General features: G+C 37.0%; 1 protein-coding gene across 1 annotated transcript in view; it reads left to right on the top strand.

Annotated features, from left to right (window-relative positions):
* Positions 1–26,776, top strand: part of ANKRD50 (ankyrin repeat domain containing 50) — a 41,386-nt gene extending 14,610 nt beyond the window's left edge. Inside the window, exons 3-5 of the mRNA XM_034062974.1 lie at positions 10,496–10,725; positions 16,879–20,426; positions 22,752–26,776. Coding sequence (XP_033918865.1) covers positions 10,496–10,725; positions 16,879–20,423 — 3,775 coding nt within the window. The 3' untranslated portion in view covers positions 20,424–20,426; positions 22,752–26,776. The remainder of the gene's footprint in view (positions 1–10,495; positions 10,726–16,878; positions 20,427–22,751) is intronic.
* The last annotated feature ends 118 nt before the right edge of the window (positions 26,777–26,894 follow it).

Below are 26,894 nucleotides of genomic sequence, written 5' to 3'. Positions count from 1 at the left end.
TCTACCAGTCTCATCCATTTGGGGTATATTTTGTTTCTGTTTTTGTGACTAACATTTCTCTCATGTCAATAATATAATTGTATACATAGAAAACAGTATCTGTTACTTCAGTTATATTTATGCTCCTCATAAATGGAGGCAGAAGGAACAGGTTTTTCCTATTTTCAAAACGTGAAATAATACCAATGAATTCAAGTGCCTGTAAAGGCTACAAGAATTCCAATTCAGGTGTACGCTGGTGTGTTCAGATAACACTGCTCATAGAACAAGATACAAAAATTGTTTCTTAGACAAAAATGTATGGCTGAGGCACCAGGTAGTTAATAAGGAAAGCAGAAAAGACTATGCTGTAACTTTGGTTCTGTAAATTATTTAAAACTAACTTTAATATACTCTGTTGCATATATAAACTTGTTAGTTTTCTTATTGTCGTACTTCACTCCTCCATGTTGCATTTCAACCACAGACTGCTGTATATTTACAAAATAAGTTGTTAACTTTACAGGTATAGAAAATATGGTGAGGTATAGCTAATTCTCTCATTTCATCTAGTAATAGTTTTCAGTGAATCTGATTTGATACTTTCATCTCATGCATTTGATGTAAAGTGGACTTTATTTGGCACCCCCTAACCTGATCTTTTGTTTTTCTTAAAAAAAAAAAAAAAAGAGTTGTGGAAACAGTGAGAATTTCATTGATGCTTAATACAAAGAAAAGCAGCGGGTTGGTTTTGTTTATTTTTTATTTTCCCTAATAAAAGAAAGCTTTTAAACTACACTTGCTGGCTGATAGATTCCAGGAGTTAACATAAATAACAGCAACCTAGAGACCAGCTTGAAAAAACTGGAGGTGGAGGAAGAGAGGAAATAAGGTTATTCACATAGGGTCATGGGACGGACAAGGAGGAGGATAAGTGAGGTACTAATCAAATGCCTTAGGTATCTTTATACTAATGGAAAAAAGGTATGGGGTAAGCAAGCAGAACTGGAAATATTAGTACAGAGTCAAGATAGACTTAAATGCTCTAAAAGATCTGTCAGGATGACTTGTAAAACTGGTATGTCTAAAAAAACCAAACAAATAGTTTGGTGGGAGTAGCTTTGTCTGCTTGTAGTTCTAGAGTAAAGAAGTTAAATCCATTGACGAATCTGTGAATAAAAGATATACACCACACGTGGGACCTATTTAAAGGCTTGTTGCTAAAAAAGTTACCTTTTATGGACCATAAATAAGACTACCTATTGACCACCTTAATTAGACCATATGTGTATGTAAAAGTTTACTTGCTTTGGCATAGTAGTTGTCAGTAACTAAGTGAGATTCCCACACCTTTAAACTGTGTCTTTCCTAAATACACGTGTTTTACTGTACCAAACAAGCAAGATCAAGTAAGCTGAACTTCTTTAAAATATCAAATGGAATTATTCAACGCATAGAATTTAATGATAATGTCTATGTAGCTGAAAAATTAGAACAACAAACAGGAAATGAATATCAGCTGGGAAAGCATGGTATAAGTGGTACTCTGTCAATGACCATATTTCTAATGTCAGAGGACAAAATAGCTAGTGGGAAGACATAAATTTGCTTCAGTCAGATTGGAAAGAGAAAATCAAAAGTAACTTCTGGGGACAGAGACTGTGAAATGATTTTAAATACCTGATGTTCAAAAGAGGAGGAGGAAGAAGGGCAAAATAAAAGCAGTGGGTTTGGAGATACTGGTGACCTCAGATTATTTGTGGCTGAGATCTTGTGAAGACAAGTATAATGAAATTAGCTGGAGAGAACACTGATGTCTCAAAGCAGTATATGAAATGTCCAATATAGTGAAACTGAGCTATTCGTCATGCATGTATTAAGCACTAGGAGGAAGGCTGCAGAAAAAAAATAGATGAACTACTGAATGTGAAAGCAAAAGAGTGATGTGTGAATGAGGGCAAACTGAAAGTTAAAGGTTCATATTTGTTTGGTAATAAATAATTTCATATGTGCATTAGCAGAAGGAAGACAATATCCACCAACTGTTGGTCTGCTGGGCACTGGGGAGGAAAAACTCATAGCACTGGCAAAGCTAAAATGTGTAATGCTTGATTATTTGCCCTTTCTTAAAAATAGTAATTTTGCAGTCAGCTAACATAATTAAAACTAGCAACGAAGCTGTAGGATTACAGAAAACCATAGTCTAGCCAAAAAAACCCCAAACAAAAAAAAATCAAGCAAAAAACAAAACAAAACCAACAGAAAAACATAGAGTATATGAGATGTTTTCAAAATGTTCAGCCTATGAACTGTTGCTATTCTGAAAGAACAGGTTATCTTTGCCAGGATGGGTAAAAATTCAGACTTGAAAGAAAAAGATGTATATTTAGTGCCTTGCTTTAAAAAAGGACAGGAAGGTGTGGGGAATTAGAAGTATGTCAATTGAAATAAAAAATGCCAAAACAAATAATTAGGCAAACTATTTGCAAGCTGCTGGAAGGTAACAGAGTTGAAAAACAGCTAACATGGTGTGTCATGGCTTGGTTTTGACAAATCTATTCCAACTTGGTTTTGTAAGAGATAGAACAGTAGTGGATAGGGGATAATCATAAATGTCATTTTGACTTCAGGAAGGCTTTGATACTTACACGAGACTCATGCAGACAGACAATGTGCAAGGTAAACTACATTTGGCTATGTGCAAATAGGGTTGAGTAACTGTACTTGGAGAGTAATTATCAGTAGTTCATTTTCAAACTGACACAGTACACTGGGTTTCTTAGAGATATGTCTTGCCTCTGCCTCTTTTGAATGTGTTTTTTAGAGGTCTGGCTGACTTGAATGGAGGCAAATGGTTATAAATTTTGGATACTTCTGTCTTCCTTGTTATGACCCTCGTGTTATCCATGTGATACAAGAAGTTTAATTTGCTAGGAAACAGGTTAAGTAAGTTTAGGCACATGGGGGAAAGGAGAAGACTTCCCAATTGTGAGAGTATTGAAGCCCTGGAATTGTCTGGGCAGAGTATTGATCAGTATAAGTCTTTAGGAATGCCTGTGCTAGTGTATCTCTGGGATGACAGATGTAGAACTTATTTGGCTGTAGGCAGGGAAGTGGGCTAGATGGTGTCTTCACTAAAAAACAGAACTAGGAAAGTGTATGTAGAAAAAACTACTATTTTATATTGCATGTTCAGGAAAATACTTGCATTGTTTCCTGTACTCTCCTACTCTTTGCCTTATGTAGGGACCCAGATTTGTTTGGTTTTGGGTTTTTTTTATGTCAGACTAAGTGTTTAGAACATATTGTGTATGTTAGCACATATGGCAAATACATTCCATTTAAAAATACATGGCAACAGTCAACCTGCTCATGGTAGCAGGTGTGAATGGGTTTCAGATACAGTTGTCTGTCCTTTTAACAGCTGAGTTGTTTGCAAACTGTTCTAGCCAGTCCAACTATTACATCAAAATATTTGCTCTTAAGGTTTCTAGTAGACTCGTAAATCTGCTGACAATTTTTATAGACAAAGATCACCTGTATATTTGTGTGAGACAGCAAGAGGTGTCTAATCAATACACAGGCATCCAGCATGCTCTGTTTGCCTGTGACTGATGGCGCTGCTTCTAGGATAAACTCTTCTTTTGTCTGGCCTGATGCCCTAGAGCTTGCTTTTGTGCTCTCCTTGTGGGGCTGCAGGTCTACAGATCGAAGTCAGGTTGCTACAAGACATTGCAAAATCAGGTACTGTATTGCGCAAGACTTGCCTGCTGTTTCTGATTCACTGCTGCAGAAAAGACCAGACCCTAGATTTACATCACTGTGCTGTACCTGGAGTTTTCTCAATAGGTGATTCTAAGGGCTTTACATTGTTTGGGGTTTTTTTGTGGGCTTTTTTTCTTCTCTCCTTTTTTTTTTCTTTTTGCCTCTTCCTTCATAAGGCTGAGTAGAAGAACTGCTAGAGCCATTTGTCTTTCTGTCCAGCCTGTAAATAAATAATTTACTAGAAACAATAATCAATATTATACTATAGTCCATGAGTGTGTGTAATTCCAGTATTGTACTTTGTCAGTCATAAGCAGTTGCAGTACACTTTATCATGTTGACAAATCACATGCCATTGGTGCATACACAGGTGTGCAGACATCAAATTGGGTCACTTCACCTTCTTAGCCATATGCTTTATCTTACAGTTTTTTCCCAGCCCTTGTCTTTCCCAAATATTTCACCATTACTTAAAGGTCTTGCGCATGTTTTTCAGGATGTTTCTACAAGTGATAAATAAGAAGCAAAGGCCTGTATTATGCATGTATATAGTGCCAAAAATTGGGGTGATGATACTGAAAGCAGCTATTGAACTTGGTCATTAGAATTTCCCTTTTAATCACTAGCTAGAATGCATTAGAAGGCAGGTAAATAAACTGTTTACTGTCAGTCGTCCATAAGACATAAAGGCCTTGTGACAGGACAAAGTAAAACTCACTAATATGCAACCAGTATTGCAAGTAATTTGTAAAGATGCTCTGATATTTCTTACGGTGTGAATACAGCTTCCAAGAGTCTTCTCAGAAGGAGGGTAATAGTTCCTCACCTGAGCAGCAGGAATTGTGAAGATTTTTGCTAGGTCTGTGTGTGATTATTAGGCAAAAATCCCACACCTTCCTGTGTTGCTGGCAAAAATTATTACATTATGTAAATACAGTTGGATTATTTACAGTTTCACTATGTACTTGATTTTCTGTATTTTCTGATACAACATAAATGGAAATGAATGTCTTAAAAATCACATGGTAAACTTCTGAGAAACATCATGTTATAAACCACCCGTAAGAAGGAAGATGCTTGTTTGCTTCTCTGAACATTGAGGTTAATGTTTGAAGAGTTGTCTAATTTGTTATACACTGTTTATTGTTAGACTATATACATGCACAGATATCCATCCAATATATATAGATATGTTCCTCTGTTACTTTAATCTTCAATAATTCTTTTAGATCAAATGTGCAAGTGGGCAGTTTCCTTAGGACCTCTACAAGGCATTCAGATCTCTTACAGATGACAGCTCTGTTTTGCCTCTTTCATGTAAGGTGAATTTTTAATAAAGTTCTGTTGCAAATTTTGCCAATAAAATAATTCAGGTAAAGTTCAGCATAACCTCAGTTGCTGATAGCAGTTGATCACCTCTATCATGTTGTTAGTAATGGCTGAAGTTATTAATCCAAAGTATTGTGAATAATTTTTTTCAGCATGTGTTTATAATCCTCAATGATTAATTCTAAGGAACTACAGTTCTTTTGGAGTTTGCAGCTACTTTCTGTTATTCCATGTGATTGCCTAGTACTGTTTCTTGTGACTCAGAATAGGGCATTAATATTAACTTAGTTGTAAATATTACATATGAACTGTTTCACCAGCAATGAATAGCGTTTTCCTTTTTGGAATGTAAATAGCCTTTAGGGAAGAAGATACTCTGTGGGGATCTTCTCAGGGAGGTGCTGGTGAATTCAAGCAGGAGAATGCCAACTTCCTAAAAACTCCCAAACCAGAGACAGACAGATGAGATGAAGTAGAGGGTAAGAACAACCTTACCTGACATCAAAAGCATCACTCAGAGCATTTAGCACCATTTTTAAAAATCAGTTTGGGATGCTTGCCTTTCTTTCCTGGTACTCATGTCCTGTAATGGTGGTTTTACCTTGCAGCACTGCCAATGAGATACTGTTCTTTCCAATCTGACAACATGCAGCAATGAAAAATTACAACCCAAACATTGGATCCCCAGCCACAGTCAGGGTGGTAACATTGGCACATCCTCCAGACAGAACAAGCACACAGCACAGTGCTGTTCTCTTGGTACAAAAGAGAAAATTTACACCATTTTGGAGGTTCAGTGTGGGCTTGGTGAAAGTAGCTGTGAAGGTTGGAAGAGGACAGTAGGCTTCATTCCATAGCCCTGTTGAAAATGTTACTGGTTTGGTATGTGGATGCAAAATCAGTTTCTCAGTCCACCTTTGTGAGAGGGCAGGGTGTTGGCCCACTTTCAGAATTAATCCTTAAGTTGACTCTCTAACTCTAGTTTACAGAGATTGTTTCCTCTGAAGAAAAATGTTTGGAGGCATTTAATAGTTTGAAATTAGGAGGAAGTGTTAATCCCTCAATAATAAGGAAGCAGGGTGAGAAAAGGCTAATTTAATATGCAGAAACTAGGACTATGACAAATAGCTGGTGAATTTGCTCAAGGAATCTGATGTAAAAGCATTTGGAAAAAAGCAGGAGGAGAAAAACAAAGAAGGCTATGTGTGGGATAATTATATTCTCTGGTTTTTTTTTACAGTCTTGCTTTGAAAAGAACAGAGTTTGTAAATTCCCAGTGCAGGCCTCTGTGATGGTTCCAATAGGGATCAGCAGCTGTAACAGAACACAAGACCTAAGCTATAAGCTATTGTCAAGAAGGTGACTCAAAAGGCAGTTCGAAGAATTGTCATACTGATGTGGAAAAAAAACCATAAGAATTGAAGTAGTAGTAGCTGTAGTAGTAAGTACTTTTTGTAGCAGTAGTTAAGCTGCAGCAGTAGTTAAGCACATTTCCAAATCAGTCATTGCTATCATGAAATTTAAAGTGTTGGATATTGTTTCATTTTCTTACTTCTGGCTTGCTTAGGAGATGAGTTTTATATGCTTGTTCTGTGTGTTTGTCAGTCATGAATGCTAGCAGCTGGACATGGGAAAAGGACCCCTTTTAGGGATAAGTTATGTTCATGCTGTAACATCTAACAATTTAAACGGGGATGTAACTCAATTTCCTGTACACCAGAGACAATCAAATATGGGAAACACATAAGAAAGTAAGATTTATAATTTCTTTTGCTCCTAGAACCACACAGTTGTTATTTGTGGGGTGTGTTTGCCTTTTTTTTTCTTTTTTTTTTTTTAGCAAGTATGTGCATTGCACTATACCTTTCTTTTCGGCCTTTGTGTACAACACTGCTGTCTTTCTACGTTGTTCTGTTTTGTCTTGGTATGTTTGTGGATATCTCAAGGATAATCATAAGCAGAACTTCGGCAAAGCCTGTATATATTCCTTCCATATGTGGAAATTCATGTTTGCGTGGGTTAAGTCAACTCAGTAGCAATCCTGAAGAACTCTGTGGGATGGTTCATCATTCTGAGAACTCCTTATTTGCTAGTGAGCATGTAAAACATCTTTACTCTTCATAAATAAGTCATTACACTGCCATTAAGATGAATGCCATAATTTAAAATACTTATTTGTGCTGTTTTCGAGAGAGATTTTGTATTTTTACTGACTAAATTCTGCTGGTTTAAATGATGGTTTCTATTTCAGAAATTTTCTGTCATGATGACCACTTTTATGTTTATATTGAGCAGAAAAGATACAAATCTGTTACCCTTTCAGAAGGTAAAGAAAATCAACTCTTAATCTTTTGAGAGGCACTTGCCAGATTAAGCAATCTGTTACAACAATCTCTACATGAATCACCATTTGCAGAAGTATTTCATGACATTGCTAATTCTGTATTATTTATGTAATTTTCCTATGCAAGCAAGAAATTGTAGGGGAGTGGAATTACTAAGTCATGTTACTGTGGTTAACATGACAAGACATCTCCCAAGATAGCACTGAACTTACTGTTTCTAGTAGTTTCACTGTTATGTTACTTTGTATCTACTCTGAACCCAAGAGATACAAAATGTCTAGGAAGATCAAATGTTTCTAAAGGCACTTTAAAAGAAAATCTTATCTATGTCTTGATAATAATAGCAATATTGCTACAAGCTGGGAGTACCACTGGGCTGTGGTACAAGTCAGAAGGTAAAAATGACACAGAAAAGGGGAATATGACATAATTGCTCACTATCCAGTACGGAAACTGTAAGGTATCAAAGGTAACAAGGACATACTAGATTTCAAACTATGAAAAGGAAGATTTTTTTAATGCAGTGTGTAACTAAGCTGCAGAAGGCCTTGCCATGGAATGTTGTGGATGCAGAGACTTAAATCAGTTCGTAGATTTGTACAAACCTGTGGAAGCATGCTCAGTTAAGGGGTGTTAAATGCAAAGACCAAATTCCTGGTTCAGAAAGTCCCAGGAGTGCTGTTTGCTGCAGTCCCTGAGAGTTCTGGGAAAATGTCATTTAGTGCGTGACCCAGTGCTCACATTTCACAGTTGTGACAGTTAGCTGTCTTGGTGTATTACCAATAGGTAAATACCAATACAAAAATGCTGTCAGATGCCTTTATGATAGGCATTCTCTAGGTATTCTCTTAGGGTCACACAGACTTGAAGTGAAATTTTAAGTTAAGCTACTATTACTCTTTCTTCACATCTCATAGTAACATTAATACTTGAAAAGTAATTTCGTATCAAGAACTATGTGAAAAGAAAATTGATTTTGATAGAAGGAATAGTGCAGGGAAAATGCCATGATATAAAAAGCTGAGGGGTCAAGGCACCATTCCGGTGAGGGAAGGGGTGGAAAATGTGGTCATTTCCAGCTGCCTCCTTTCACTGTGGGATTGGCATCACTTAGGAAAGTAATTTTAACCTTATGGCTACTTTAATTTCCTGTTCTGTAAATTGGTAGCTGCTTAACTTCCTAGCTTAGTGAACAGTGATTTTAGTTGTACTTCAGGCATCTTCTGAAAGAGTAACTAGCTGTGGAAGTACCAAAAAGTTCTCAGTAGTCTTGCGCACCTGAAAAAGAAAGGGGGAGGTGGACGGGGACAGTACTAGGGATTTAAAATCCATATAATACTGTATACTTTCAGAACACAGCTCTTTTGTACTTTGGTTTATACCTTTGGGGAAATTTCTCCAAGTGTAATAGATTACCTATGCTAGATTCTACTGTGTTACTATCAGGCATGAAAGTTGCACCACTCTTATTTAATTTTGTTTTTTTTCCCAGTCAGAAAACAAGGAAAAAATCTTCTACTAACAATGCTTATGAATCCTTTCTAAAATGAGTAGTGTTATTCCATTAACAGGCTAGACTTGTCTATATTTCAGTTTAAATGCTTGTCTATATTTCAGTTTAAACTTCAGTTAAAAGTTTAAATAATTCAGTTTAAATGCTTGTCTATATTTCAGTTTAAATATTTCAGTTTAAATGCTTCAGTTTAAATATAGACTTGTCTATATTTCAGTTTAAATGCACAACATTCCATGGCAAGGCCTTCTGCAGCTTAGTTACACACTGCATTAAAAAAATCTTCCTTTTCATAGTTTGAAATCTAGTATGTCCTTGTTACCTTTGATACCTTACAGTTTCCGTACTGGATAGTGAGCAATTATGTCATATTCCCCTTTTCTGTGTCATTTTTACCTTCTGACTTGTACCACAGCCCAGTGGTACTCCCAGCTTGTAGCAATATTGCAGTTTAATTTCAGTTTAAATAATGTATCAACCAAAGTCTTCTGAAGATAAATTTTTTCAGTAAAACTTGAAAAAAATTAGTATGGTCTTGAGTAAATGGAAAAAGTATTTTTGGTGTGCATGCTTTCTGGACACATGCAAATAACAAATCTTAAAGAGTAAACTGTTAGGCACTTTTTTTTTCTCACCTCCTTTAGTTTTCTGAATCTTTTTACTATAATGTCAAAGTTTGCTTGTGAAATATATTCAAAGATAATTTAGACAGTGAAACTTATGGGCGTAAATCATTATGCAGTTTCCCAAATAACAGTATTGTAGCCTGGAAATACTGGATAGACACATGGCCATTGTGTAGTAGCTATGTAAAGATATATAAATGCAAAGTTAAATATATTTTTAAAGAGTATTGTTAAGGTTGGCAACCATACATGCACAGGTGAGATTTTTAGCTACACAATTGGATGCATTGCTATAGATGCTATCATCCTGAGGATACAGAGAATCCTTTTCTAGTAATAGGAACTTGGCACCTTCAATATAAATAAAACCTAATCCATCAAAATAACTACTCAGTCTGCTACTAAATTAATTTGCATTTCATTTACGAAGGTGTGGCAGTAATTCTGTCCTTTGTAAGACTGTTCCTCATTCAGAGTTCCACTCTGAACTTTGTGTCTTTTATTCCAACTTTTGTTTTACAACTGACTATTGTTTGCTATTAGTTTCTGATAAGCAATATCAACAGTTTTGGCAGAGACAGCCGTAATTAAAGTTCTTAAACTTTAAGCCAAGTGGCTTCTTTCTTAGCGAAGCATCACATTTGCAAGTATTCTATTCAGTCTTGAACAGCATGACATAATTTTAAAGTGTTGTTATAAGTTCTTTAAAAAGTAATATTGTCTAAACAAGAATTGCTTCACTGATTGTTCAAACTATTTCTGTTAGTTCAGTCCACCTCAGTATTTTCTGTGGTAACTATTTAAAAAGCTCCTTAGACTGTTTAAAAAGGTAGCTTTGCATTTTAGGTTGAACATAGCTCTGACTTGAATGACCGTATGATAGTCAATGTTCTGTTAAATGTATTTAAAATACTGATTTTGATTCACATTCCTTGCAGGTGTATTCTACTCCCTCTCTTGGGAATGAAGGCCCCTCAGCAGAGCCTCTTCCTGCTTGTGGATTCTGTCGATGAGGGCTGTAACGTTTCTGAGGGTGAACAGACTTCTACAAGTTTGTCTGGAACAATAGCAGAACTTTTAGCTGGTCACTTTGAGTTCTTCCCTCCCTGGCTGCTTCTCCTGTGTTCTGCCCGCAAGCAGAGTAAAGCCATTACAAAAATGTTTACAGGTGAGTACAGAGCATAAGAAGTGCTAGCTGCCTGTGCCTGTAACTAGAACGTGGTATTCACAAGACCCCTGGTCATTGCTGAAAATACTGATGCATGCTTAGTTCTAAAAAATGGCAATCATAACAATAATAGTTCTAAAAAACACACATTCCAGTTCACTAAGGACTATAGAAAGCTTAAATCAGCCAAACACTTTAGAGGCAAGTTACGTCTTTGCAGTACTTCTGCAAAGAATATGCTACTTCTGCTTTGACTTTTCCTTGTGCTTTGCTAGTTTTAAAAAGCTTTAAAATAATGTGGTGATGTGGAAGTATGTCAGCTGTGTACACACATTCCTTACAACCTCAAAAGAATATTTTTTTTTCATCTGCCATTAAAATCTCTCCCCTCATTTTCAGAAAGCAGGGAATAATCTTTGAAGGTGGAAGTTGAAAGCGAAACAATGTAGATGGGGATTCTTGGAGTATACCTTTGGCAAAGGTTACATAGTAAAAAATTCTTTACAGCTTCTTCATCCAGGCTTTACTGTGTCATGAGAATATTTCTTCACTATAATGACATTGTTATTGGAAGTTCTCTGAAATTTAATAAAGGGCAATATCTAGACTGGATTCCAGGCCTATGTATAAAGCCTGTGTGTATTAAGGCCACAATTAGGACAAAAATGTGATTATAGAGCATAGACCCATAGGCTTGCTCTTTTCCACAGTGGCAAAAGGTCAATGGGATAATTGCATTTTGGAATGAAGCACTGTATTAATCAGTGGCAGACATGAAGATTGGTATTTGGGAGCATGTGAGAACTAAAAGAAATGTTGGGGAAGCTTCACAGGGCTCCTTTGGATGTTCATATGGGAATAGTTTTGTCAAAGCTTGGCTGATTAGATAAGTTGTCATTGCCAAAGTAACAGACAAAACTTCCTTCAGAGCAGTTCTATTTCCTTTCCATTGAATCATACAATGTGTTAGACTAGTCCTTAAAAATTGCTGTTGTCTTCTAAGTGTGTTTCCACATGGAATTCGTAATGGGTTTTTACCCATTAGTCAGACAAACTAATGGATATGCCTTTAAAATAAATGTAATTTGAATGAGTTAGTTTCTCCTTTCCACAGAGAATGACTTGATGAATAACATAAAGTTGATTTATGATATTAAAATCCCATTTTCATTGTGGAAAAGGTACAGCAGGAAAAGAATGAATCTCAAAGTAATTGGATAGAAATTGAGAAGAAATTTTAGGGTCTACTTGGAGAAATTAGTTTTACCCACTTATAAAGGAAAATTGTGACATTGCAGCCAAAGTGACCACTGCCTGCTTAATACATTGTTGGATGATTTTCCTGTTTACAGTCTGTTTTCAAGTTTGTGAAAGGTATAGTGAGAATGTGAGGAGCGTGGCTGAAGCTTTTGTTAAATTCAGACACATTGCAAGTTTGTGTTGCAAAACTTGAGATAATGTTGATTTCTTTTCTCATTCTAGCCTGACAAGGATAGACTGTCATTAAAGCTTGTACTAGGGAAAACTTTTCTTTTCCTTTATGGTATTTGAATGCTTACTTTTATTGGAGCCAATTTATAAAGCTATTTAATTGGTGGACACACAGAATTCAAGATCAGCGATAAGTATTTTATGCCCTCATGACTGAATAAATAAGTGGTATATAATGGAATGTTATTGTACTGAATTTCTGGTACTTCCATTTTCACAGAAAATAAATGTTTGCAATCATAATGATAATATAATCACTGTAAATTTTCATTAAATTTGTTTCTTTAATTTGGAGAAAAAAAAACAACTCAGTTTCATTCTTACTTTAAGAAGATGGGAATCCTTTCTGGATTGTTTTAGGAAAATGTGTCCCATCTGTAGTTTTTTTCTGCAAAAAAATTTGGAGTACAATATGAAATTTATGTTAACCAATATTAATTTGGTTACAGTCAGTTTTCACTTCAAATTTTCATGCAGTGAAAACTTTCTCCAGGTATCTGCTGAAATGAGAGCTAAACCTGTTTGTCAGCAAGTCTTATCAATGGCCAGGAGCAGGATTACTGCAGTAGCCTGGTCCTGACAATGTTTTTTGGGTGTCCAGTACAGATGAGCCTCTGCAGTCATCTCCTTAGCCAAAAATAGTGGTGATATGGAAAAGAGTTTCAGGTGCATCTTACTCTGCTGGACACCTTATTCATTTTGAGCAGCTGTGCATAAATTGTTATAGAAATAAGTAATTTAATACATGCTTAGAGTAGCAGTGTCAGCTATTAATTCCAAACAATCGCCGTGTTTTTAATAATTTTGATTATTTTAAAGCTAACAATGCAGTTAAATGAAGTATATTAAAATGAACTTAAAACTTTTGTAATTTAATTATGTAAATGTATTTAAAGATATGAAAGTAGAAGGATATTTTTAAGTGTTTTCTGGAACCTGCCAGGTAATCGCTTACTTTTATTATTAAATTTTGAAAAGGTTGACATACTGTAAAACTGTTTATATAGCCAATATGCTACTTTTTTTTCCTTCACTTTGAATGACCCTGGATCTTGCCAAGAAATACATTTGAACTAATTTGTTTACAGAACTGCCAGGAATTTAATAAATCAAGAAAATCCATATCAGAGCTTCCATTGGGTTGAAAGTGATGTGTTGTAAGAATTTTAACAATGCAAAAAAACAGGGTCATGGGACTTCAACTTCTGTCTCCTGTTCCGCTGAGCTTAAGTAGTTCATGGGAATGCATCTGAAACAAAATGAGCTTTCTCTTAATGTTTTGGTGCTTCTTGCTCATGAAAGTGACTTATTGTATTTAGTAGGGTTGAAGAGCAAGTTTGCGGGATCTTTGTTTAAGAATGTAAAATGACCTCATTCGTTGGGGGGAAAAAAAATACAGCTTTGTGTTGCTCCTTCAAACTAGCAACAAGAATTTGAGATTATTTTTTAAAATAATAGCTCTATCTATAAGGCCTTCTTTGAATTATTTGCTTATTGTACTATGGCATGGTGAAGTGGTTAAGATTAACCTATTTCTGTTGAAAAGTCTGTTTCAATGGCAGTTTGTTAATCCCAGGCCTTAAAGAGCAGATCATGCCCGGGATGTATGAACAGCTGAGTGTAGTGTGCTGCTTGCTATACAGACTGGTCTTCAGATTCAGTATAGAGGATCTCATTAACAAGGAATGTTTGGAAATATTGAAAAAGAAAAAAACTGGTTTTTAGCTGCTGTGAACATGCAGACAGTCAAATTGTTTAAATTACTGACTTCTGGAGTACTCACTGTCCTGAAGCCTTCTGAAATTTGTTTGGCTAAAGTGCTTAGACATTTGGTATATCTTAAGTAGAGAGTAGGGCAATAATTTAACCCTAAAATGGAATAAAATAATGATACAGTCTCATATAAAAGAAACCCCCACTGAAAAAAAAGCAATAACCAAACACACTAACCCTTTTACTTTTTTTTGAGGGCTTGTTTTTTTTTTTTTTTGTATCCCATCCAAAATAGTTTTGTTCACTTTTTGGGAAGCAAAATGAAGATTGGTATTCAAAGAACATAGGAAGTTCTTTGCTTCTGAAGCACACATACTGAGACAAAGATGCTTAAACAGTTATCAGCCTACAAGCTTTCATGTGAAGGCTAAGTATCAAGGGACATGAAGTGTAGTTGTCAGGCAATACTGAGCATTAGCTGAAAAATCTTAGGGTTGCTGTCTTGAGTCAGTCAGAGGTTTTCTTGTGGGGAAATGAAATTAATTCCTGTAAGAACAGGAAAAAAAACCCAGTAATTTTAAAATAAAAATAGCTGACATAAGCAGATATATATTGGAAGGAAGGATGTGGGCATGGGATTAATGGGAGAAATAGGTATGTTGTGAGCAGAGTCACAACTAACCATGTTGAGGAAGAGTATGCATAGCGCTCTGTCTATTATTCAGCCAAGTGAGAGGGTACAGAGAGATTCAGAGAGCTGCAAGGTGAGTGAATGCAGTGGTTGCATTTGGTCTGAATTGAGCAAAAGAGTTGTTCCCTGCACACCAGACAACCAGAGGGACACTTGTGTCTGTTTACAGTTCTGAGTATGTATACAGCTCTGAAGGCATGCACCAAGCAATGTCCTGGTTCTAATGCCTCTGTTTTCACTTCTGTATCTTCTGAAAGGTCCTAACCTAGAAGCATTCAGTTGAAGTGGAAGCTTGGGATCTGCAGAATCAGAGGACATTGTCTCTTCTTATTCAGTAAAGTTTCTTATCTGGCTTGTATGCAAGAATTTAGGGCTTTACAAAGTTATGTACAGAATATTCTAATCAAATACATAGTAAATTGATGAATTATGCCATTCTGCAGGTCAGGTTAGGACGTTACTTAAAGTTCATGGCCTTCTCATTCACAAATCTTAAAGAAAACAATCATATCAGTGTAGTCTTAGCCTAAGAAATGACTGTGCAAAAGTGATTTGATTTTGGGGAGAAGCATGATTTTTGTTTAAGTATTCTATTTTGGTTTAGGTGTTCTATTGATTCACTCCTGTTAGGTTTGTAGTGCTACCATAATTATTAAGGGGAGAATAAATATTTTAGTAACACTGACACAGTTTACCTCTCAGTTCTAATCTGTTGTGTTTGTACAATACTCCTGTAGACTAAACAGAGTAAGCTTAATGTGACATTCAGAACCTTTGCTAGAGACACTTGGGAACAAAAAACACAGGTCTGTTACCAGGCATAATTTTCAGTCAGAACAAGCTCACAAACTGAGCAGTTTGATCCACTGAATGTTTAAATACAATGAAAAATACAGATTTGAAAGTAACATCCTTCTGAGTCTCACTTAAAATTATTTCTTCCATGGAAAAAGGGCCAAAATTGAATGTGTTGCTCTGTGGTTGCATTTTCTTCAGTATAGTTTGGAGATTAGTAACTGCTTTGGTTTGAGAAGCAGAGTTGGGTGTTTTTATGACTAGCTGAGCTGACTGTAAGGAAATGTTTGCAGTCTGCTACGCTGAAGGAAGAGATTACAGCCTGTTCCTGGAGAAATGAGGTACAGTTCTGCCCTAAAACACTGTAGTTTAAACTGCTGTGCCTGTGACCTCTGTGGTTTTCCCATAGCTTCCGGAAAGCTAGTGTTCAAACAGTGCAATGTGTCATTAATCAAATAAGCTAGCTCTTCGTCAAATGCTTAACTTGGCACAACCAGAGCATTCTTTTAAATGGCAGCAATAACTGTGTAGACCATACAACTAAATCTTCATTCCTCATTCCCAAGAGCCTTAAGGCTGCTGGGGTTGGCCTAGGGACTTCTTTGGATGTGCTGCTAAGGATAGTGTTCTTTGCTTTGTGCAGGGAAGATGTACATGTGTGCAGGTAGAGAGGAGATATGCACAGTACGTGTGTGAAATAATTTCCCCTTTTCCCATAAATAAATTGGAAGAACAATGAGATCACCTGACTGTGAGAAAACCTATTTCCTTATAGAGTGAGTCACTTACCAAAGAACCGGGGTGTTCATCTAAAACTCAGCCCTTATTACTGTAACTAGGTAATTTTCAGTGCATACTGAGAAACTACTTTTGAGGGTGTCTCTCTGTTATATCATAAAAGCTATCTTTTAAGAGAAATTAAGGTGATCAAGTTAAAGTGATCAGTATATGTAGATCACTTTAACATACGCATATTTAGCATATTCACATTTAGCATGTGCATCATACCTATGCACCTGGTGTGACTAACTTTTTCTATAATATATGAATAAAATAGTTGTCTAAATTTAAATAGCTGAAAATTATTTGGAATTCCATTTTTAACCACATTGGAGAAGGGATTATTCCTTTAATGATATAATAATACTTAATAAACTTGTTTTGGTTGCAGTTCTGGTGGTTTTGCCTAGGTATTTAGTATTGTCCAAGGTAGGTGCAATGTGATTTTTAGTATTTTCTTCATTAGTAGCATGTATTGCTTCTTATAGTAGATGATGATAAAAATGTGTCTATTATCAAAGTTCTTTGCTATTCTTATTTACATTTAATATGTGTACACACAAAATATATTATTGTGGGTATTCCCTACCCAGAAATGTCTGACATTTATTTATTTATTTTAACATTGAGTTAAGCAAAACTAGATTAGAAATAATAATAATATATCTTTTCCTTTTTAATAGGCTTTCGAAAAATAAGTCTGGATGATCTTCGAAAGGCTTACATTGTGAAAGATGTGCAGCAATATATTCTGCATCGTTTAGATCAGGAAGAAGCACTGAGACAACATCTTACAAAAGAAACTGCAGAAATGCTGAATCAGCTTCACATCAAAAGCAGTGGCTGCTTTTTGTATCTAGAACGTGTCCTAGATGGAGTTGTGGAGAATTTTATTATGTTACGAGAGATCCGTGATATTCCAGGGACATTAAATGGCCTCTACCTTTGGCTCTGTCAGAGGCTTTTTGTGAGAAAACAATTTGCAAAGGTCCAGCCTATTCTTAACGTCATTCTTGCAGCCTGTAGACCGTTAACCACAACAGAACTGTATCATGCAGTGTGGACCAAAAATATGATGCAGACGATGGAAGACTTTCAACGCAAATTGGATGTCTTGTCAAAAGTCCTTGTTGACGGACTTGGAAATACAAAAATCTTGTTTCATTACAGTTTTGCAGAATGGTTGCTCGATGTAAAGCACTGTACACAAAAATACTTGTGCAATGCAGCAGAGGGACACAGAATGCTGGCAATGAGTTACACTTGCCGAGCAAAGGATCTTACACCATTGGAAGCTCAAGAGTTTGCATTGCATTTAATTAATTCCAATTTACAATTAGAGACTTCAGAGCTGGCATTATGGATGATATGGAATGGCACACCTGTTAAAGACTCGCTGTCAACCCTAATTCCTAAAGAACAAGAAGTATTACAGCTGCTGGTAAAAGCTGGTGCTCACGTCAACAGTGAAGATGACCGCACATCTTGCATTGTTCGGCAGGCTCTGGAGAGAGAAGATTCCATTCGCACCTTGTTAGACAATGGAGCATCAGTAAACCAGTGTGATTCCAATGGGAGAACGCTCTTGGCCAATGCAGCATACAGCGGCAATCTCGATGTCGTTAACTTACTGGTTTCACGGGGAGCAGATTTAGAGATAGAAGACACTCATGGGCAAACAGCACTTACCTTAGCTGCTCGTCAGGGACATACCAAGGTTGTCAATTGCTTGATTGGTTGTGGGGCTAATGTTAATCACACTGATCATGATGGCTGGACAGCACTGCGATCTGCAGCATGGGGTGGGCACACAGAGGTGGTCTCTGCTCTTCTTTATGCTGGAGTCAAAGTGGACTGTGCAGATGCTGATAGCCGAACAGCACTGCGAGCAGCAGCTTGGGGAGGACATGAAGATATTGTGCTGAATCTGCTTCAACATGGTGCTGAAGTTAATAAAGCTGATAATGAGGGCAGAACAGCTTTGATTGCAGCTGCATACATGGGGCATAAAGAGATCGTGGAGCACCTGCTGGATCATGGTGCAGAGGTAAACCATGAGGATGTGGATGGAAGGACTGCACTGTCTGTTGCTGCCCTTTGTGTACCAGCCAGTAAAGGACATGCCTCAGTGGTTAGCCTTCTAATTGACCGCGGTGCTGAAGTTGATCATTGTGATAAAGATGGCATGACTCCACTGCTGGTAGCTGCTTATGAAGGACATGTAGATGTTGTTGATCTACTTCTAGAAGGAGGAGCTGATGTTGATCACACAGACAACAATGGTCGTACACCACTTCTGGCAGCAGCCTCAATGGGCCATGCATCAGTTGTAAATACTCTCTTATTTTGGGGTGCAGCTGTTGATAGCATTGATAGTGAAGGGAGAACTGTTCTGAGCATAGCATCTGCACAAGGCAATGTTGAAGTAGTTCGGACTCTGCTGGACAGGGGGTTAGATGAAAATCACAGAGATGATGCAGGCTGGACACCTTTGCATATGGCAGCTTTTGAAGGTCACAGGTTGATATGTGAAGCTCTTATAGAACAAGGTGCTAGAACAAATGAAATTGATAATGATGGACGCATACCTTTCATATTAGCTGCACAAGAAGGCCACTATGATTGTGTGCAGATATTACTGGAAAATAAATCCAATATTGATCAGAAAGGCTATGATGGGAGAAATGCTCTCCGGGTTGCTGCTTTAGAAGGTCACAGAGATATAGTTGAACTGCTGCTCAGCCATGGGGCAGATGTAAACTACAAAGATGCTGATGGTCGGCCAACACTTTATATCTTAGCATTAGAAAACCAGCTTACAATGGCTGAGTATTTTTTAGAAAATGGTGCAAACGTAGAAGCAAGTGATGCTGAGGGAAGAACAGCACTCCATGTTTCATGCTGGCAGGGCCATTTTGAGATGGTACAGGTGCTGATAACATACCACGCAGATGTGAATGCTGCAGATAATGAGAAGAGATCAGCTTTGCAGTCTGCTGCATGGCAAGGTCATGTGAAGGTAGTGCAGCTTCTCATCGAGCATGGAGCTCTTGTTGACCATACATGTAATCAAGGTGCTACTGGACTCTGCATTGCAGCCCAAGAAGGGCACATTGATGTTGTACAAGTATTACTGGAGCATGGTGCTGATCCAAATCATGCTGACCAATTTGGGCGCACTGCAATGCGTGTTGCAGCCAAAAATGGACACTCTCAGATCATTAAATTACTGGAAAAATATGGTGCATCTACTCTGAATGGTTGCACTCCATCCCCAGTCCACACAATGGAGCAAAAACCCTTACAGTCCGTCTCTTCTAAAATGCAGTCCTTAACAATGAAGTCGAATAGTTCAGGGAGCACTGGTGGAGATCTGCAGCCTAGTATGCGTGGCTTATCTAATGGACCTGCTCATGCCTTCAGTTCTCCTTCAGAGTCACCTGATTCTACAGTTGACCGTCAGAAGTCATCTTTATCAAATAATTCCCTGAAAAGCTCCAAAAATTCTTCTCTCCGCACCACATCATCAACTGCGACTGCTCAGACAGTGCCCATCGATAGTTTCCACAGCCTGTCGTTCACAGAGCAAATACAACAACATTCCCTGCCACGCAGCAGAAGTAGGCAGTCTATTGTTTCTCCTTCTTCCACAACTCATTCCCTAAGCCAAAATCATAACTCACCAAGCAGTGAGTTTGAATGGAGCCAAGTAAAACCTAGTTTGAAATCAACGAAAGCTAACAGAGGGGGGAAAATGGACAACGCCAGTAAATCTGGGTCAGCTGGAAAGAAAATAAAACAAAGTAGTTCCTCCCAACCAAAAGTGTTAGAGTATGAAATGACTCAGTTTGACAAACGTGTACCTATTGCCAAATCTGGGACCAGTGTGCAGCTTAAATCAATGCCGACAGAGACACAGTGCAAAATTTTGGTCCCTCCAGGTCAGCAAGAAGTTGGTCGATCTCAGCAGCAGTTCCTAATTCACCAACACAGTGGAGAGCAGAAGAAGAGAAATGGAATTATGACAAATCCAAATTACCATCTTCAGAGCAATCAGGTTTTTCTTGGTAGGGTTTCTGTCCCACGAACAGTGCAGGATAGAGGGCATCAGGAAGTTCTGGAAGGCTATCCTCCTGCAGAGACAGAACTCAGCCTTAAGCAAGCCTTAAAACTTCAGATTGAAGGTAGTGACCCAAGTTTCAACTACAAGAAGGAAACACCATTATAAAAGGTAACCTGTCCAAGCACAAACGAAGCAAATGCATTCATCATGTGCATTTTACATACACTAAAATCATGTTTCATTGTCGCTTATATCATAATTGCTTTCTTAATGAAAACCATGAATATTAAAATCTTAACTTGGTAAATACTTATTTGCTGTTGTTTAAAAGCATCAACCATAGAGGAACTGGATCACCATCATATTTTCAATTGCATTCTGATTGCTTTAATCATACCCCCCCCCCATCGTTGATATGTGACTAAGTAAACCAGCAAGTTTTATGGAGCATTGATTTGGAATTTTCAAACATATTGACAGCTGGGAATTTTAATGCGTGTGATTTTCAGATACAGTAATTATTTCATTTACAAAAATGGATTTTCAGGAAGCTTCTGAAGATTCTTGTAAGTTACAGGCAACCACTTACGTGAATTTGGATTTTAAATGTGAAATCTCTGTAGCATAATTATCTACAGATTTAAAAAGTTAAAATACTAAGCTAAAGCTTTGGATTTGTATTTCTGTAACTGTGAGGGTAACCTTCCTATAAGAGAGATGGCATTTTTCAGAGCAAGATTAGAATCTATGTTATGGTACCAATTTTCTGACCATTCTATAGTTCTTAATCATTGGGGTTCATTTAGATTTCTTACATTCTCTCCCATACTGCATTTTAAGGGAATTTTGTATAGCTTTTTTAGATGTAAAGTGTCAGTGAGTCAGCTAAAATAGAACTAATTTTCTCCATCTTTGACGTTTATCTTTTTGAGGGTATTGGGAATGTATTAATTAATGTTTTCTATTTGAATTTCAAAGAAGCAGCATCTTTGAAATGCATGCACATCTCTTATTGCTTATTTGCTTTTTTTTGACAACATATTTTTGTTTGTGTAAATGCTGCTTTTTTGACAGATCAGATTGCTGCTCCTTAGAGCAGGAAAGTTCTTGCTTACTGACTCAGTTCTGCAGATCAGCACAGGCTGCAGGTTTCTAGGACAATTGCAGGTGGTGCAGAATCCACAGATGGGAGGCTTTAGCTGTAAAAACATGTAGTTTTTTCCCCAAAATGTGCTGGAAATGGTTTTCATTTTAATGAACTGCATCTCTCTAGATGTAGCTGGGATCTCTTGGGAACTGCAGAGTGTTAGAATATTGTGCAGGACTGTAAGATGTTTCCTTGGTGTTGGCATTTTGGTTAAACTAAAATGTTTGAAACAATACGATGTTTTAAAAAACTATATACTAGAATCTGTGCATTAGTAAAATAAATGCAAGTATTTGGGAGTTGTCAGATGAGCTCTGGGGCAGGCAAAAATGCAGAGGCAGTAGAACAGGAGCAGCCACAGAAAGGAATAAGCAGGTGAGAGAGCATTGGCCCTAAATCTTTTATAAAAGTCAAAAGGATTTCAGATTCCCACAGTTCTACATCATGTCTAAACAGCATTTAAATTTGTTTGTATTTTTTCCTGGCTCCATAAAACATGTTAAAACACATAATCAAGAATTTTATTTCCTAACTCTTATGTACCTGTACCTGATATTTATTGCTTCCTTTCATGATGCACTGTATTGTAAATAAATCGTATGGTTCTGACCTAGGATATATTGATTTTGCCCTGACCTGTCATCAAAAGACTAGTTTTTATGAATTTGCCATCTTTGTTGGTTTTAAAGATAAGCAAAGCAGGAAAAAACAAAATTTGAACACTCCACATTAGTTTTAAAACTCAAGTTGGGCTTTTGCTGTGTCTAGAACAAATAGCACTTTATTGAAAACTCAGTAGTACTGAATTTTGTCAAGTACTTGATTATGCAAGTGGCTAAGCATATGAGGTGATGGATAACTAAGTGGTTCCTTCTGCTTTTTCTCTAATGATTTTTCACTGCATCATTTTAAACATGGAAGTTTAAAACAGTTTTGTGTGGATTATGAATTGCTTGGTGCAGGCTATAATTTACCTCCCTTATTGCCACGTTGGGAACACCAAAACAGTAATTTCCCTGACCAGTGAATGAATTAGTCACCTGTGGAGAATCATATCGGAACTGCTCCACTGGAGCACAGGAGGAATTTCTTTCCTTCCCTGGCTGCTACTTCCGAGCTCAATTTGGGAAGCTCTCCTGCTGCGGGGACATAGTAGCTACTTTGAATGATAGAGAGAGCACAGGGGATCAATCATGGGATTTGAGTTAGGCAGGAAATACTTTTTGTTATTGGAGTGTTGTTGTGTGCTTTTAACTTCAATTAGAAATGGTATAGCTGTCATTTTTACAACACTGGTCATATTATAGAGTCTTTCAAACCTTAATATTTTTATTTTGTACTTTCAGACCAATTCCATGATGCTACGAACAGAAGTGCTTCTGCTCTGAATGATTTATCAGCTGGCTGGGACGAAAGCATACAATGCTCGTTTAGTCCACCTAGAAATTCAAAGAATGTGATTATACAGTACAGTTACCTTAATTACTGTAACGTGCCTACATTTTCAGGCTGCCTTCTCAGTATAACCCTCTGTGCTTCAAAAAAATTTATTTTGTGTACTTTGTATTTAATACACAGAATGAGCACTTTTTTTTTTAATTGCAGAAAGATATATGCTGTATTTCTCTGACAACAGCTGAAAATGGTAAGAACAAGGAATTCTGATTTCCTATTCCAGAACTCTTAATAGAGGTGCATGTGCCACAGTGAGCTGTGTATGGAAAGGCAGTGCTATTTGTATTTATTTTCCTGTGGCTAAAGAAAATAAGCAAACAGTTTGTCACATTTGCATTGTTGTAATGTATGGTCAGTTCCCTGTGTTCTTCAAAAAGTTATCTCCAGAAATACAACTCTTGTAACAGTATTTTATAAATACTGTACTTGTGTGTTCTGTCTATGTAATCGCTGTTCAGTGGTAGGAGTCAGACTGCAAACATCTGCAGTATGTTTGGGATTTTTTAAGAGACAAAAATCCACTATCTGGTACTGCAGCTCCAAATCTGGATGGATGTGAGCACTGAAAGCAATAGGCAAATTTGCTCTTGGACACTTGATCTTAAATAGCCTCTGTTATTGTTACAGTAGTGAGGTAACCAAATATGGGTATGTTTTAGGTGCTAAAGTAAAAGGTCTGATCCTGTTTTCATCTATATCTTTATACATTAGAAACAGCTCTTTCTTTTTTCTAAGTTAAAGTATTGTATTGCGAATGTCAGTAAATAAACCATGGAGAATACACTTTGTTATTGAGGCTGAGAGAATATGCAGTGAAAGTACAGTGGAAGAGCCAAACAGTTAGTGTTATCTGGGGAATACAGAGATTACTGAGTTAGCCCTGTCCTGAGACAATAACTCTTTTAAAGCACAAACTTGTATGAATGTGGTTACTGCTTCAGATGGGTTAGGTAGAGCCAGAATGAGTGTATCTGTACCTGGAGCACGGTTGATCAGTGGTCTGGATAGTCCATCTATGGATAATGGAAAGCAGGTTCCCCACTCTTACAGCAGAATTTTGCTTATATGAAAGAGAGCAAAATCAAGGCCATTGTTGTAAAAGTGAACAGTATGATTTTTTCCTTTGAATGCGCACATCTTACTTGCACAGCTCCGTGAGTGGTAAAATGAAACAAGTGGGTTATTTTCTCCTACAAATGCAAGTTATATTCTACTATTCACCATTGCGCAGCCTTGCTCTTTAGAAAATAAGCCTATTTTTGTACAAGTATTTCTTCTAAAGGCTTGGGGTGCATCTTTTTCATACTCAAATTCTGATCATTCCAGAAATAAGATGATAAAAAACTGAGGTTATTTTTCATAGAGGATTAATTAGATATGTGGCTATCCTTACTTAAACTTCAATAATCAGCCCCAGATGTGTATGTAGTGCATCTTCGGGAGCACTAAAAGGCTCCATGTCGTGTTGTTACGATTATCAATCATCAGAACATTTTTTTTAATATCCTGCACCTCCATTCTTATTTGCTTGCTCCTAAATGTAAAAAAGAATAAAACAAAATCTTTTATAGTCAGGCATTCAGCCTCTAGTAAAATTAGATGTTAAAGGTTGACACACAGCAATATTGATTATTCTGAATGTTTAATGCGTTGAATTTCTTGTCCCTGTGGGATAATTATAAAGCAAACGTAACAGGAGTCTGGCAGAATGGCCTTGAGAGGGTTGGTGGCTCAGTAAAGAGAAAGTACCAAAATGTTCTCAGCAAACTTGTTCTGAACCTCACGTATAGTACATTTGCAATGTGGTGCAAGAACACAACTTTTCTTAGGTTTAGATATATGTTTTGTTCCGTAGAAGGGGATCCCTGAATACCAACATTTTCCTACTGACCTTTACTGTCATTGAGGTTATATTTATTTAATTTTATTGTGTTGTTATTAATTGCACCTTGTGGACAAAGGACATAAAGGTATGGCCAGTTTCACAAGGGGCTGCAAGTTATAGCCTTGTGGGTTTTGTGTGAATAATATTTACATTTAAAACACTTGTTGGAGAAACCTCATATCCAAATCAGCAGAAATCAGACCTGTTGAAAATGTTTTCAGAATGACAGTTCCTAGAGATTTTTGAATACTGGGATAGAGCATGAATTGCTTTAAAACACCTGCTTCCTCAGAAGGTCTGTGTAATTCCACATTGCTGTCACATGTGATTTTTTGATATCATCATTTGTGAGGGGGTTGCATACAAAGAAGTTTGTTCCCCCAGTTGTTTGCTCTGTTCTGCTCTTTCAGATTTGTACAGTCAAGGGGAGGTAGATGGAGTTGCATAGCCGTGACTCAGCATGGTTTCCTCTGGCAATGTCACAGTTCTCACAACCTAAAAAACTTGACTAAAATGTAAATCCTGATTCTCTTCATCCTATTTCACTGGCCCTTCCAAGGTCATGTCCACAAGACATCTGAAATTCTTGATGGGAGAAGTAGGGAAAAGGACTGGTTTGTGAACAACAGTATCAATACAGTATGCATATGGAAAAACTCTTCAGAAGAGAAATGCGTTGAGAGGTACAGAGGCACAACTGATGCATTTTTGTCTACTCTGTGATCAGTATTGAGAACATTACCATTTATTTAAAAATAAAAAGGTGTTTTCCCTCATCAGTTACTCTGCTATGCAAATGTCTGTTATGCTTAATATTCCCCATCTGAAATCCTCAGTTAACTTGGTTTGCAGATAGACTGTTTTTTCCTGGAGTGGGTTGTAAATAGCCTTTAATGTACATTGAATGAATTTCACATTGTAAAATTTTTATTTTATTCCTTGTATTATATTAAGCAAAAATCCCTGTGTATATGAAAGTGCATAATAAATATATTTGCTTTTCAGCAGACATCTTAACTGTTTTAATTTTACTACCTTGTTTCCTGGGACATCTCAGGAGAAGGTTATTAAACTTAAAGGTCGATTAGCATTTGTGTAGTACTTAATGAAACACAATATATGTATCCAGTAGGCGGTCTAGGCTAGCAAACCTCAGACCCTGACATAATCCAGGTTGAACAGAGCTTGGAGCAACCGGGTCTACACCAGGAAGGCGTCCCTGCCAATGGCAAGGGTTTGGAACTGGATGAGCTTTAAGATTCTTTCCAACCCAAACCATTTTGTGATTCTATGATTGTATGACCCTGCTTATTACTCAACTGATCTTTTTGATAGTAATCTGAGTCAATCCTGAACATTTGCAAGAGAAAATTAATCTTATTTTGATTAAAATGACCCTTTTATATTGTATATACCAGGAGGGCAAATAAATTCAGTATTTCAATTGGTGCCGAGTTCTTTACTTTTCAGATGGTATTTATTAGTTACCTCTTCAATGTTTCTCCATAGTATTCCCAGTTTAAACAAAAGCTCACTTACTGATGGTGACTACTCATTTTCTTTGAAGTTTTTATTAAAAAAAAAGGAGAGAGAAGTTTTCCAGTTGTTACAATAATCCCATTTGCCTCTGTGATCTTGTCTCACTTGTGCTTTAGATGATACACCCATTGTCATTTCTCTGCAGAGCTGTTGAGTGTGAAGGGAGAGTTTGGTTGTCTCTTCTGCACATCATGTTTCAAGTTTACCTCCATATAGTCCAGGTCACGCTGCTTCCAGCAGTTGACGCTCACTGATCAACTGATTTCTAGATTAGGAGAAGGACAAATTGTTCATACCTTTAAGCTTGTTTTCTGTGTATTTCTGTGGTTTCTCACTGTAATTATTGACCCTCTTGTAAAGTTCTTTATGTCTGAAATAACAGAGTATGTTATACGTTAGTTCAGTGGCTACTTTTCACTGAGGCAAAGAATCATTTTCACTGAATTAATCTTTGAGTAAGTTATATTACATTCCAGAGATTCATTTTCTTCAGATAAGCACTGTAATAATATTCAAATAAAATTATTCAGCACCTGTTTTTAATCTCTTATTCTATGGAATGTAAACAGTCATGTTGAATAGCACTTCAAATCTTCTGTGGGAACTTCAG

This window comes from Melopsittacus undulatus, chromosome 5, assembly GCF_012275295.1.
Source record: "Melopsittacus undulatus isolate bMelUnd1 chromosome 5, bMelUnd1.mat.Z, whole genome shotgun sequence".
NCBI classification, from domain to species: Eukaryota; Metazoa; Chordata; class Aves; order Psittaciformes; family Psittaculidae; genus Melopsittacus; species Melopsittacus undulatus.
The sequence above is the reverse complement of the archived record's forward strand: the minus strand, read 5'-3'. Positions and strand labels throughout refer to the sequence as shown.